The sequence below is a fragment of the Rutilus rutilus genome (assembly GCF_951802725.1).
Source record: "Rutilus rutilus genome assembly, chromosome: 23".
Classification (NCBI taxonomy): domain Eukaryota; kingdom Metazoa; phylum Chordata; class Actinopteri; order Cypriniformes; family Leuciscidae; genus Rutilus; species Rutilus rutilus.
The window spans coordinates 7,191,229-7,205,054 of record NC_140233.1 but is presented as its reverse complement, the minus strand read 5'-3'; the positions used below and the strand labels follow the sequence as shown (position 1 = coordinate 7,205,054).

The 13,826-nt window shown below is 37.8% G+C and overlaps 1 protein-coding gene across 2 annotated transcripts; it reads left to right on the top strand.

Annotated features, from left to right (window-relative positions):
• The first annotated feature begins 924 nt into the window (after positions 1-924).
• rbpms2a (RNA binding protein, mRNA processing factor 2a) lies at positions 925-12,714 on the top strand. Of its 2 annotated transcripts, none has more exons than XM_084398046.1 (8): positions 925-1,459; positions 4,624-4,701; positions 4,830-4,868; positions 6,197-6,259; positions 6,772-6,922; positions 7,178-7,326; positions 11,547-11,627; positions 11,704-12,714. In XM_084398046.1, exons 1-7 carry the CDS (start codon positions 1,406-1,408, stop codon positions 11,610-11,612), a joined length of 600 nt encoding a protein of 199 aa, XP_084254172.1. In that variant the 5' UTR covers positions 925-1,405; the 3' UTR covers positions 11,613-11,627; positions 11,704-12,714. The 2 variants fall into 2 exon arrangements, with proteins under 2 accessions (XP_084254172.1, XP_084254171.1); XM_084398045.1 differs by having other exon boundaries at positions 974-1,459; positions 7,178-7,341.
• Positions 12,715-13,826: the final 1,112 nt, after the last annotated feature.

Below are 13,826 nucleotides of genomic sequence, written 5' to 3'. Positions count from 1 at the left end.
CTTATTTTATTTTAGCTGGTTGTCAAGGTAACATTTCTCATTTTCATTTAATTTACCTTGAAGCACAGTGTAACTAAATTTAAATAAACTAAATCTAATAAATAAAAATTTATAAAAACTATATAGATATATTTAAAAAATGTTAATAAAAATGACAAAAGCACATAATAAAGTTACTTAAACTTTACCTCAAATTAAAGTGAAAAATAAAAATAAAATCTAATTCAAAATACTAATAGTAAAATAATAATAATAAATAATAATAGCATAGTCAATGATACCAAAATAACACTGGGTAGAAGTGAATTATTATCCATAAATATATATATATTTTAAAATGACTCAATTTCTGTCAAGTCATATTTATCTTAAATATTGATATATTATATTGATAAATTAAATCTATATATATATTCATGAAATTATTGAAATAAAATTGTTATTATTTGAAGAATAAGAGATTATATATTAAATTATATAAAGATGACAACCTATAGGCCTACCTCACTTGAATAAATTTTAGATCATTAGGCAATGGTCTGAAACCAGAGGCCTTTCCTTTGGAGGCGCTGTCATGCAAAAATATTTTAAAAAAGACATACTTTCCCATTGACCGGCTACTTAAAAGTAGCCGCATTCTGATTTTACCAGCACTTTTGGAACCTTAAAAGCATGAAATTGACCACTTAGCTTTTAGTCGCAAGTAAAGGGGTTTTCTGGTAACTTTTCTCATTTTCCTGCGGCTCCAGAGTGTGTAGTCACGTGACACATACGCCTCAAGTGATTGGCTCAAAACAGCCTGGCTGCAGAACTCAACGCTGATGAGCAAAGATGGCAGATTGGCGTACTTTGGGGGTCATTGACATAAATGGTTCTCTAGTTATTATAGACCTCCTTGGTTTCGGAAACAGCCATCGTGTAGGCAGGGTTAGAGATCCAGAGAGGAGGCAGGCATGGATGTAAAGGAGGGGTTAGATATGTTGATGATGGTGGTGGTGGTGGTGGTAAAGTGGGCCGGGCCTCGCGCAGCTGAGTCCCATCTGAAGCACGGGTGCGCGCATTTAACATGATTGATCCGCTAATAGGACAGAGGAGCAGACGCACAACTTCAGCTTTAAATCTACCAACGGTTCCTCTTTTCTCCTTTCTTTCCACTTCAACTCAAACGAGCTTGATGTGAGCGAGGGGGGAAAAAAAATCCAAAAATCACCTCCTTTCCCTTCTGTCACCCTCACAGAGCACCTCTCACCTTTACTTTCGGATTGTGGCTTTAACTCACGGCTTCACTGGGCACAAACGACACGAGATTCTCTTCTGCAACTTTAACGCACACCAGGGACAAAATCACCGACAGGGAAAACTGATTTTTTATTTTTCTGGCACAAAGAAGCGTTAAAGTTACACAATGAGTCTGAAGTCAGATTCAGAGACGAACACCAGTGTTTCATTAGAAGAGGAGGTAAGAGAAATAAACTCTTTTAGTAAACATAAAACTTCATTTGGTGGAGTTCAAGCTTCTGCCGGCGGATGACTGTGGAAACTCTTTTGGCGTTTGACATGTTTTAAAAGTCGCTTTAAAGGCGTTTCAGAGGCATGTTTGCTGCGGTTTGAGGAGGAACGTTTGCTGAGGAAAAGCTTGAGAGGGAGTTTGAGAGGAATGTGGAGTCTGTTGATGATTAATCTTAAAGTTGGCATTGAAATATGAGACTCACCTGATGAGACGCACACACTCTTGTGTGACTGTGGATAAAGTTTAATGGGAGATTTAACAAGCAAATACTCCAGTGTGTGTGTGTTCTTTAAAGTTTTTCTGTCCTTTTTTCTCCCGTCATTCTCAAACACGCGCAAACAGTGACGTATATTGAACGTGGGTCTAAAAGACGCAATGTATCTTTTTGGAATTCTTTTCACTTTTAATGGTTTTAATGTAATTTAATCTAATTAAAATATGCTCTTGCAGTGTAGTATTGTCAGTTATCGGTCAATTTTTTTTTTTTTTTTTTGACAAACGGTTTAATTTGCATAACGTGAAAATTTGAGACCCAACAAGATTACATTTGAATTCTTGAGATAAGAATTACAAATATATTATATTACGGTATAATATAATAAACTATAACTTCTGTCCTTTTTCTGTTTGTTTCCAGTCTGTCATCTCTGACTTCCGATGAAGGCGTTATTTTTTATTAACTTGAGACACAAGACTTTTATTTTTATTTTTATAGCCTAATAATTTAATGTTTTAATTTTTTTTGGCTTGTCTTTAATTTGGCATTTACATTCAATTATATTTAAGTAATGTACAACTTGCAGTAAATTGAGTGAACTAAACATCTCAGTCTGATTGAAAGCCTTATATTCTGTATAGAATCGTATTTTAATAGTGACGTTCTCAACTAGTTTCTTCACTGAGTGTTTGGGTCTGCTCTAGATGTCACCTCTGACCTCTTGTAAAGGCATTTCCTGCAGTTCAGTGTATTTTACTTACACAAGACCTTACAAAGCGGTTTGCAAACACTCCCTGTCAGGAAATATCAGACTAGAGCTGTTTTGTTTTTTTAAATTAATGTCATTATGAGAAGTTTGTGAGGATGGTTGTGTAAATGTTCCTGTAGTTTAAGCTGGACTCTGGTTCAGGGTTTGGGGTGGGAGTCGTGTCCTGTCATTGTTACTGGGCAGCACTGGGTCAGTGCGTTTGGTGTGGCGCATTCAGATTGTTCATTGTGTTCAAGCCTGAACCTGCAATAATTAGGACAGGGGTTTCCTCCCTCTGTGCTCCGACCCAGTCGCTCACGTCCCCCGTATATGCCCTTTGTTAGTTTCTGTCCCGTGTTTCTGACCGCCAACAAAATCAATGGTTTATTTTGCTTAAGTGGCACATTGTCCCTTATTTGTGGTGTTTATTCCTTTTTGATTAAATTCCTGTTGTTTATTTCCCCTCTCAGCTATTGGCAGCGTTTGAGCACTGATGCTCGTGTTTCAGGAACATTGAGGATAGTCAAAGTTTACGCTGAGGGTTTGTGAACTGAACTCCGAGACCGTCCTCGCCTCCAGCCGTTCCACCACTCGCTCCTCTGAGCCGGCCAGGAAATGATGGCTTTCCAGTGGATGATGTATTGGTGGAAAAGCGTAGAGGAATCTGAGCGATGGACATGTGTCCAGTTTTACACTCTGATGCTTTGCTGTTTTAGCACTTTAATGATCTGACACTGTTTTTAGGTTTCATTGGTGGTACTATGATGCTCAATTGGTACCATATATTCTTGTACCATGGCGTTTATATGATACCATGTTACTACATGTCCTTAATATCATGGTATTATCATGGTGCTTGTCCACAAAAAGCAAAAACTTGGTGCTGTCTTTTTTCTTGTAGTTAGTGCAGGATAAAAAGGTGACTCTTTCTTCCTAAACATGTCTGGGTCCTTATAAATATAATCAATTATTGAAACATTTAACATAACATTTTGATTAATGGTCATTAAAAATAGAATTTTTGTGCATTTTCATGATTGAAAATATTTATTTAGCTATTTTTCTGCACAGAGTAATAGAAATGACAACTTTTATTATTGCTTTTATAGGACAAATTACTGACGATTACATTTATAAGACTTGCAAAACACAGGGGTATTATTATTATTAATAATTGTATTGTTGCTCTTGTATTATATCGAATCAAATCCGTTTTGAAAATGATAGGAATTACAAAATGCAGAGGAAAACGGTCAATTGGAAACTGACACCTTTGTAGGGAAATTGTGTTAATGTCACAATGAAGGAAAAATAATAATAATTTTCTTTTGGTCCTGGACATGTTTTTGTGAGACTGAGCCAAAAACCAGTGTCTTTCAGATTGAGTCGGTTCACCTCTGAGGCGTTTGGAGAATGTGATGGGTCAGCCTGAACCAAAGTTCTCTCTCTCTCCCCTCTTTTCCGTAAAAGGTCATAGCACACTGTGTCCTTCATCCAATCGTTCTCTTCTGCTCTCTGGATCTGTGTGAAGTTGCAACATCTGTTTTTAAATGATCGTTGCTTTTTGGGTAACTCTAGAATCTGTGATGCTTAGTTGTAATTTGTTGGAAAAAATGTGTTCTAGGAATTGAGGTCGAGTTTCTCTTAGCCATGTTCATTCTTCAAATAACGTTTTTTTTTCTTTATTTGATTGCCCTTTGCTCTCTCTCTTTGTTCACTGTAATATTTGATCCATCCTGTTAATTTGCCGAGTTAAATTAGATTTTCTACCTTCCACTCACATTGGAGCAATAATGCTGTCCGTGGCCTGCAGACGTCTCTGCATCCATGCTTAGCCTTAGGGTCACACACACTTGATCACCACGCACACACTTCTGCTCACTAAACTAACACGATCTCATGATTTTGATCTGAACACATTTAGTGTCCAATAGCAAACTCTGCAGACAAACGGGGAGACTCTGACACAATAGGAAGGGAGAGAGACGTTCAAAGGTAGTTCTAAACAATTCCTATTTTTATTCCTTTTCAGGTGCACATTTCTAAGACCATACATTGTTACGGCACTCATAGCTCAGAGGTCACGGCCTTCTGTGTATCTGTCTGTCATTTGTGTGCTGATGTCATTTAGGCATTTCCCTGTTCTAGGTACGAACGCTCTTTGTCAGCGGGCTGCCTGTCGACATCAAACCACGTGAGCTTTACCTGCTGTTCAGACCCTTCAAGGTAAGACGCGTCAGCCTGACGGGGGAAAGCTGGAGGTTTTGTTGGTCCTCTTTATTTGACTGACTTTCATTTGAGAATTGATTTTAAGTTGTCAGATTGATTCTGAATTTGTCCTTTTTATCAAACAGGGATATGAAGGATCTCTCATAAAACTGACCTCAAAACAGGTAAAGTTGAAACTGATTTCCCCTCCAATGATGTGTAAATTTGAATAAGCATAAATGTATCAATTCAAATAGATATTTTACGTAAAGTGTATTAATAAAATTTAGGGTACATTTCACATCAGCAAAAAGTGTAAAAACAACATGCCTTCTCAAAACTATTCGTTTCACTTTTATATACTTGTTGCAGAGTTCAATCATTAAACACTATTTTGATATTACCAAAAAAAGGTGAATTTTAAGACAATTTTGCAAGAATATCATAAACTCCAGTTTATGCGGATGTAAACTATAAAATATCAAAAGCTGCAGTCTAGATATTTAATGTACAAAAAAATATGACTGGTTGACGGTAATAGTTGATAATTTCACCATTTTTTTCCTCATAATTTCAATGGCAGGCCTTGTCTGGCCAACCAAATGTTATTTTCTTGATCGGGTTAACCTCACATTTTATTTATTTGACAAAATCATAAATATTGCAAACCATAATGTACCCAACGTAGTTGACAGGCAGCTTAAATACTACTTGACAATGTCATTGGAGATGAAATATAGAACAAATTAGGAGGATATTTACCATAATGTTCAAAATAATCGACCCAGAAGAAAATGACATTGACATGCTGGTCACATGGTTTTTGGATTAACCAAACACCCCCTAAAACCTAAAAAAAGTTTAACATAGTTAACAGAATTTTTGCGGACATTAATAAACTGAGATTTTCTTATTTGGAAGAATTCAATTAAACGATCTATTTCTAAGGTATTTAGATTGTAGAAATGTAGTAATCTTGAGTAACTTTTTTTTTTTATATACATAACTCATGAGACTACTTTTAAAAAGTGGACATTGAAAAAAAACTATAAGGGACAAAGGCAATTTCAAGCAAACTGGAAAAACAGGGTATGTAAAATATTGGTGTGAGAAAGTATGCGTTCTTAATGGATAAAATATTTCTTAAGAATTTAGGATAAAAATATAATCACTAATGGACATGAAATGTACCCCAAATGTATATTAGTTTTTAAATGATGTAGTTTAGGAGAGAACGCTTAATTCTCATAAAATCTTGGTCCTAAAATTGGGTATTTTAATATATTCAAATATTAGTATATCAAATATTAGTATAGTCAAATATTAATATTTAATATTTCAATACAAATCATATATTTAAACTACTTTCCCTTTGATTTTTGGGGTGAAATACAGTATGACTGCATTTTAAGGAGATATGTTTTCCTACTTTGTTTTGATTGGAAACCTAATTTTGTCTCTCTACCTCTGTCTTTGCGTCTGTCCATCTGACGCGTTTCTTTCCATTGTCTAGCCTGTGGGGTTTGTCACGTTTGACAGCCGGTCTGGGGCTGAAGCGGCCAAGAATGCCTTGAACGTAAGTAATCACTGGTCCGTCAGTAAGCTGAAGCGATGGCAACTTTTAATTATTTATAAGACACTGTGCTTTATGTCCTCCAAACTTCGCTTTTAAAAGTCTGACTCAGATGCTGCTCCTCTCTACGGGGGGGAAGTTTCTCTTGCGTACACATGTTGGTCCCTACGAAAAGTTCCATGACGTCATGTGTTTCTGGCTGGATGTGGATTGCTCTGGGAATCAGTGCACTTGTGCTGCAGAGGGAAACCTGATGTTCTGTTATATCAGGGGTGTCCAAACACTGTCCTGTGGAGTTTAACACTGACTTGCCTCAACACACCTGCCTTAAATTTTCTTGTATGCCAAGTAAGACCTTGATTAGCTGGTTCAGGTGTTTAATTGGGGTTGTAGCTAAACTCTCCAGGACAGTGGCCCTCCAGGAGCATAATTGGACACCCCTGTTTTGTGCATTTGTGTGAAAACTGTTTGAGTAATTAGACTGTATTCGGTCAACACTTATAATCTGTTCTCAGGGCATCCGCTTTGACCCAGAGAGTCCTCAGACGCTTCGTCTGGAGTTTGCAAAAGCCAACACAAAGATGGCGAAGAGTAAACTGATGGCAACGCCAAATCCGTCCAACCTGCACCCGGCTCTTGGTGCACATTTCATCGCTCGAGACCCGTGTGAGTAAACTACGGCGCTTACAGAACATGCTGTTGATTCGCCATCAATGTCTGTGATTCAGATGAATTGGAAATGTGTCTTGACTGTCACTTTTGATCAATTTAATGTGTCCTTGTTGAAGAAAGCATTAATTTATTCAAAGGTTTTTGAGTGGTAGTGTGTATTTTGGGTGCTGTAACGGGTCTCTTGAAGTGCTTCCGCTCCCTGGCGTCTGGTTCTGTATGTGACGCTCAGATGTGTGTGTGATTCTGTAGATGACCTGACGGGGGCAGCACTGATCCCTGCGTCTCCTGAGGCGTGGGCGCCGTATCCTCTCTACACCACTGAACTGACCCCAGGCCTGCCTCACGCCGCCTTCACCTACCCCGCCGCCGCTGCTGCCGCTGCCGCCCTGCACGCCCAGGTGAGGGACCAGCCGGTGTGTTCCCCTTTTCTCTGACTATCACTGTGTCTTTCTGCTTTCGGGGGGGGTTTCTGTCCAATGTGACATTGCCAACACTTCTTGAAAATGACTTCCATTAGTTTGTAGCAAATCATTGCGCTTTTGTACTTTGAAAACACAAACAGGGATTCGGTTCCAAAGTGACTGTGTTTTTGTACTTCTAAATATGGAGTTAGTGATTGCACAATTTGTTGATGTATCCCAATACTTGTGTAAAGGATTGTGGGTAAAGGCCAAGTTTTAAGGGTGTACAAATTTATATCTTTGAATCGGAATCTTTGAATCGGAATCTTTGAATCGGAATCTTTGAATCGGAATCTTTGAATCGGAATCTTTGAATCGGAATCTTTGAATCGGAATCTTTGAATCGGAATCTTTGAATCGGAATCTTTGAATCGGAATCTTTGAATCGGAATCTTTGAATCGGAATCTTTGAATCGGAATCTTTGAATCGGAATCTTTGAATCGGAATCTTTGAATCGGAATCTTTGAATCGGAATCTTTGAATCGGAATCTTTGAATCGGAATCTTTGAATCGGAATCTTTGAATCGGAATCTTTGAATCGGAATCTTTGAATCGGAATCTTTGAATCGGAATCTTTGAATCGGAATCTTTGAATCGGAATCTTTGAATCGGAATCTTTGAATCGGAATCTTTGAATCGGAATCTTTGAATCGGAATCTTTGAATCGGAATCTTTGAATCGGAATGAACCTGATGCGTAAACATTATAGGAAGTGCGCTAGCCAGACGGGATTTAAACTGTCGGTTTAAGACCAAGTTTGGTTTGAAAAATGTACCAGTCACAATGTTCTCTCACCATTCCTGATTTCTAACACAAACTCGCAGCGTTCGGCTGGTCTTGTGGCTGTCAGAGCAGAAAAAAAAGCTGATGCTCTCTGTCTCCTGTCGCATTCACATGTAAATTGTGCGAGTTTATTTCGTCCGTTAGATCGAAAGATCTGAAAAAGAAAAAAAAACATACATTTACCACCCATAGACCCTCACCTCGAAGAAATCGGGACAGAAGTGGTTGAAAGTGGACAAAAGAGATGGTTTAAAACACCAGATGTAAACCGGAATGTGTCTCTCTCGTCTACTTGATTCGACTGACCAAAAACATCTTAATACCAGGTGTAAATGGGGCCTTAAACTTTTATATTTTGGTTTTAGCGTATTTACTTTAAATCATTTATTTGCATCCTTCCTGTAAAGTTCCTGTAAGTCCTTCTGGTAAAGCCCAAGAATTAAGGGTGTACAAATTCATGTATTGCATACTACTGTACTTTTACTTTGACATTATTGTGAAGTGTTTTTGGAAATGTTTTTTTTTTTTTACATCTGTTTTTTGTTTATTGTAAATGTCCTCTGTTCAATTGAGTCAGAAAAAATCGTCCATGCATTGCATCGTGGGATGTATTTCATCCAGTAATGCGTACTGTATACTGCAGCAATAGTAAGTAGCATGCGCTTCAAAAATTTTCAGTCTGACCGAACCAAGCTCACCTTTCCCATAATGCCCCTGACTCGCGCTCTGATGGAAACTGACCCTGGGTCACATGACGCAGCAAAACCAGAGGTGGTGTCAGGGGTCCACTCTGAACATGACAAGTCTGATTACCCAGAATCCCTCAGAACAGCATTCCTTGGCCTGTTAGCGTTGCTAAGAGATGACATCAGAGAAAAGCTGTTTTTAATTGCATCTCAGGTTGGATTATGACTTGGTCGCTGAGTGAATCTGGGCCCAGAGAGGTGCCGATTAAAGTTTAGCCAAAAAACAATGTGCAACCACTTTTATGATCCATTAAAAGCAGCACATGTGAAAAATTCTCCCACAAACACATTGCCTTCAACTGCTCTTGTAGTTCATATACGTTTTGCACTGGTAAGAAACCGTTTGCTCCTCAGGCATTCTCACGGTTTATTGTAAATCTCGCATTGTTCGCGTGCATGTTTAATGTAATGTGACTGTTTTTGAAGACTCTGTGCTTGACAGATCAAGTTTATTGATTGGATGGCTAGACTTTGTGGTTGTCATGGCAACAACCCAGTGAAAGCTAAAGGTCATGGATGAAGAGGCTTTACTTGAAGTCTCTTGAGCCGTACTGTATTTTAACAGGTTCCTTAAAGCGTAAATTGAGCTTGTTTTGTACGTTTTTAATTGTCTGTTTAGTTAAGATCCGATCCCAACCAAATGTTTTACAGTGGTGTTTGGCTAAGGCTGTGGGCGCAGTGTGTTTTGTCAGGATCTCAAAGGGGTTGTAAAAGGTTTCATCCTCTTGGTGAGAAAGAGAGCGAATGTGCTAATGGATCCACACGCTAACACATTCTCTGCCCGATGTCACTCTGAGGGCCTTCAGAGTTGAGGTTGGTGGATAGCTGGTTAGATGGTGGTTGGTTATTTAGTTAAACTAAAAATGTTGGTTGGTGGTTGTCATTTATGATCTTTTTCCAGATTTTATTTTTGTTGTAATTTGAGCTATTTTTGATTTACAAAGAACCACTTTTTTTTTTTGTCTTTATTTTTTACTTTGGGTTTATGTTCACTTTTTATTATTTTATTTTTTTTAAACCAAAATCACCATATATTGGTGTTTTTTATTTTGGCCATTTTTATTTGGGAATTATTTAATTTAATTTTTTGTCATTTTGATATGCTATATTTTAATTATTTTTTTATGAAATGACTCAAAATGATCAAATAATTTTACTTGGTGTCTTTTAAATTTAGATTATATAAAATTGTGCAAAAGTTACATTAGCATAGCTTTTTTTTATTCGTTAATGGTGGTTATTTACATTAGTTTCAAATGTCCTTTTTATATGGTATAAACACAATTTTAAGTTTTCAATTATTTTACATGAGTATCAATATAATTTTGTGTGCAAACGCTCAGTCATAAATGGGAAGGCGCTCCTATCGTAGAATGACTTGATGATTTCCTGCTTCGTCCAGCATTATTCAGCTCAAGGAAAACAGAAATGGAATTCCTTTGGCATGTTTGCGTGTAGTCGGGATGACGCAACCATAAGTCTGCAGTTAAACTGCTGGAAGAAAGGAACGCTTGGCTTTCTCTTTCCTCCAGACCTTTCCAACACACACCTGCCGGAGTGAGATTACAGCTGTGACGCCTGCGCTCTCGTCAAACCGCCGGACGCCTCGTAAAGAATGTGGGATGTCCAGATTAAGTCAACGAAGGGCTGGAACGGACGTGCCAGGGTGATTGTTGTCGTTCTCTTGCCCTTGGCTGGGGAAGTGGGTGTTTTGGCGTGGTTTGGGAAGGCAGGACGGGAAAGGAGTTAATGTCATCTTGCTGAAAGATGTTTATAGATGCACTGATAAGAGTTTCCTGCTCAGGTCGTGCTTGCATCAGTTCATTAGCACCGCTAACATAGCTTGACTATGAAGGTTGTTGTAGAAATGGCTCTTTCTGGGGTTTTTGCCCTCTACAGTTGCCCTCTACATTGTTTAATGTAATTATTAATAATAAAATGGCTCTTGGAAGCAACTTTTGGTTCATCAAGAAGGTTTTTATATGGTTCTTTTGGAGATTTTAAAGTGTTCTGGTTGATAAAGCCGCCTATTGGAAACTTCCCACTTCTGAAGTCGCATTCAAGTGCTTTGTTGTAAAGAACAGGAATCATGGAGGATACCAGTGGTTTGTTTTGAGAATCTAATGAAAGCCAAGATTTAATATTGAATAAAATGTAGCGTCCCATTCATTGACAATATTCTGAGACATGCGAGCATTTGTCTGTCTATTGGAAACTTACAGACTTTTGACTCGGTTCACACTAAGTCAATCTGTTACATTTGAGGCATAAAGATTAATAAAAGAAAAGCGTTAAACATGCATTTTAAATTATAATAATGGTAAATGAGAATGATTTCTCAAAATATGATTACATTTGAAATATTTAAGATCTAAATGATAAAACCTAAGCAAATGATGAAACTATTTATGCTAAATTTCTTTTTTCTGATTTCATCGAATGAAGTTATTTTAAATGTTTAAAGTGTACATTATATTATGCACCATTATATGCACATTCAGTTTAGAGTCAATTGTAATCTTATCTTGTAATGGACCATAAATTGAGGCTTCTTTCCTATGATAAAAGAAACATCTGCAATATATCAAAGATCTCACTGTAATTTTTCTTGTTCCTCTTGCCTGTAGATGCGCTGGTACCCGTCTCCCTCTGAAAGTTCTCAACCGGGGTGGAAGTCACGCCAGTTCTGTTAAAAAAAAAAAAAATCCGTGAGTATCCGTCACTTCACCTCATATGGTCACACGTCTCCGACCGTAAGCTAATGCTCTGTCCTCGTCTCCACAGATGCCGTTCCCTAACAGACGTTTAGTTATTTCTCCCTCCTGTTTGAACGAAGGACAACTGGGCTCAGCGTTTAATTTAATCAGGTTTATTTAATGGACAATCTAAGCATGAAGGATTATTTTCCCGGAGGAAGTCTTCTCTAAAGCACTCTGAGGACTGTGACGAACCTCACGGTACTGTCTCCATTTCAAAAGCTGCGCTTGACGAGCCAATCACACGCAGACGTTCAACGCGTCTAGCTGCTCCTGTAGATGGGTGTTTTTTTTTTTTTTTGTGGGGGGGGGTGTGTGTCGTCATTCTGCATGCGATAAAACAAGTTTTAGAATGCAAACCTTTTGCGTCTGTTCGTTTGCGCTCGTGTTTCCAAGTCCCAGCTTAACCCTAAAAGTTTTCAGCCTCTTGTTCTTGCATTTTTGTGAAAGGTGGAGACTTGATTTTGATTTTTGCAATCCGGTCTCTGTGTACTTTTTTTGTTTCCTCTTTTAAAGAACTGATGACATATGCACTGGGTGTTTGTTTCTGTTTGTGACCCTGACGTGAACCGAGCGGATTCGTTCGAGTGCTCGTCTCCCTCTCTGCATCTTCCTCTGCCCTGATTTCACCAAACCTCTGCTATCTGTGTCTGCTTGGAGAATATTTGAACAAAAAAAAGAAAGAAAAGAAACGTACAAGTATTTTTGTACACTAGTGTAATGAATATTTATGCATTATTTTTGTTTCGTGCAATTAAATAAGTATATATGTATGAGCAGTTTAGTGTTCCCTTGTTATTTTTTTGGTGTTTTCGTTGGTTGTTAATTCTGTCTATAACCTGTTTGAAGTAAGTGCAATTGATTTCTTTTTTTTGCTCTGTGTTACATACTGAAGTTTCCTGTGGCAGTACTGCGAGTTTAAAACGGGCTGCCGACATGAGATTGCTGTATTATAATATAAAAAAAAAAATATTAAAAATGCTGATTTTTTTTCTTTATTTCAGAATGTGAAACTGGAGAATAAAAGGAAATCTGAGAATCGATGTTTCGTGTGGGTTCTTCAAATCCAGCTTTGAGTTTCCATTTACTAGCTTTTCCTTGTATGGGTTTTCTATCCTTCTGTAAACTCATGCTATCTGCAGCGGTAATATGAGGGGTATAGGTTATTTTAGTGTGCATATCTGCTCTCTCGTTCCATGTTTTACCTTTTAAGGCGTCAGATCCTCACCAGCTGAAGAACAGCGCTTCATCTAATGGCAACAACTGCAGCTCTGGCCTGTGAGAAGCTGGTGTGTTTATTTGAGCAGCGCGAGTGTTTTCAAACTACGTCTGAAAGTCTGGCTGTGAAAGACTACCGGTGGGAGACTTCAATTTATCTGAATGGTGCTTTCAGAGTGCATCCAAATCAGCTTTACAAAAAAGTGAGCAAGTGGGAGACTAATTGTAAGGGAAAACCCATAGAAGAGGAAGAAATGACTCCTTAAGGGGAAACCCTCCTCGTCTGGCACATATTTAACTTCTGTAGCCCCGCCTCTTTTCAGCGCTGCGCTCGTGTTCGGTCTTCCGGTTTGTATTTCCACACTCAAATGAATTTTTGCCTCTTGTTAAATTTAATTAAAATAAGAAAGTAACACGGTTTAATATTTTGTCACAACTTAATTTAATTGTGTTCAATCAACCTAATATATTTAAAACTGAAGTTTACTTAATTTGCAAAAACTACATGAATCATTTTTGTTGACAACTAACTGGGCAGTGGATCTGTAGTTCCCAGCATGCTTTGCAAGGGACTGCATTAGGAGGGTAAATTTAGGGATTAAAGTGTCATTTTATGTGTTTTTCTGTAAATGGAAAGATGTTAATGTTAGTGTTTAATATTCAGTTATGTTAGAAACTTAGAGGACTTTCTGTAATGTTTTGGAATTTTGTGGTTGCCATTATGCAGAAGAGTGGCGACTGTTTAGTTGAGGCCTGTGGGCACTCATACTGTATACATGCATTTATCCTCATTAAATATTCAATGTTACTCTGTAAAAAGTGGTTTTAATTAAATTGAATACTAGTAGCTTCTATTATTGTAAATAACTGTAGAGTCAAATTTGCTAAATGTTGGTGATTTTAGGCAGGGCAACAAGTAAATGTAGTCAACCT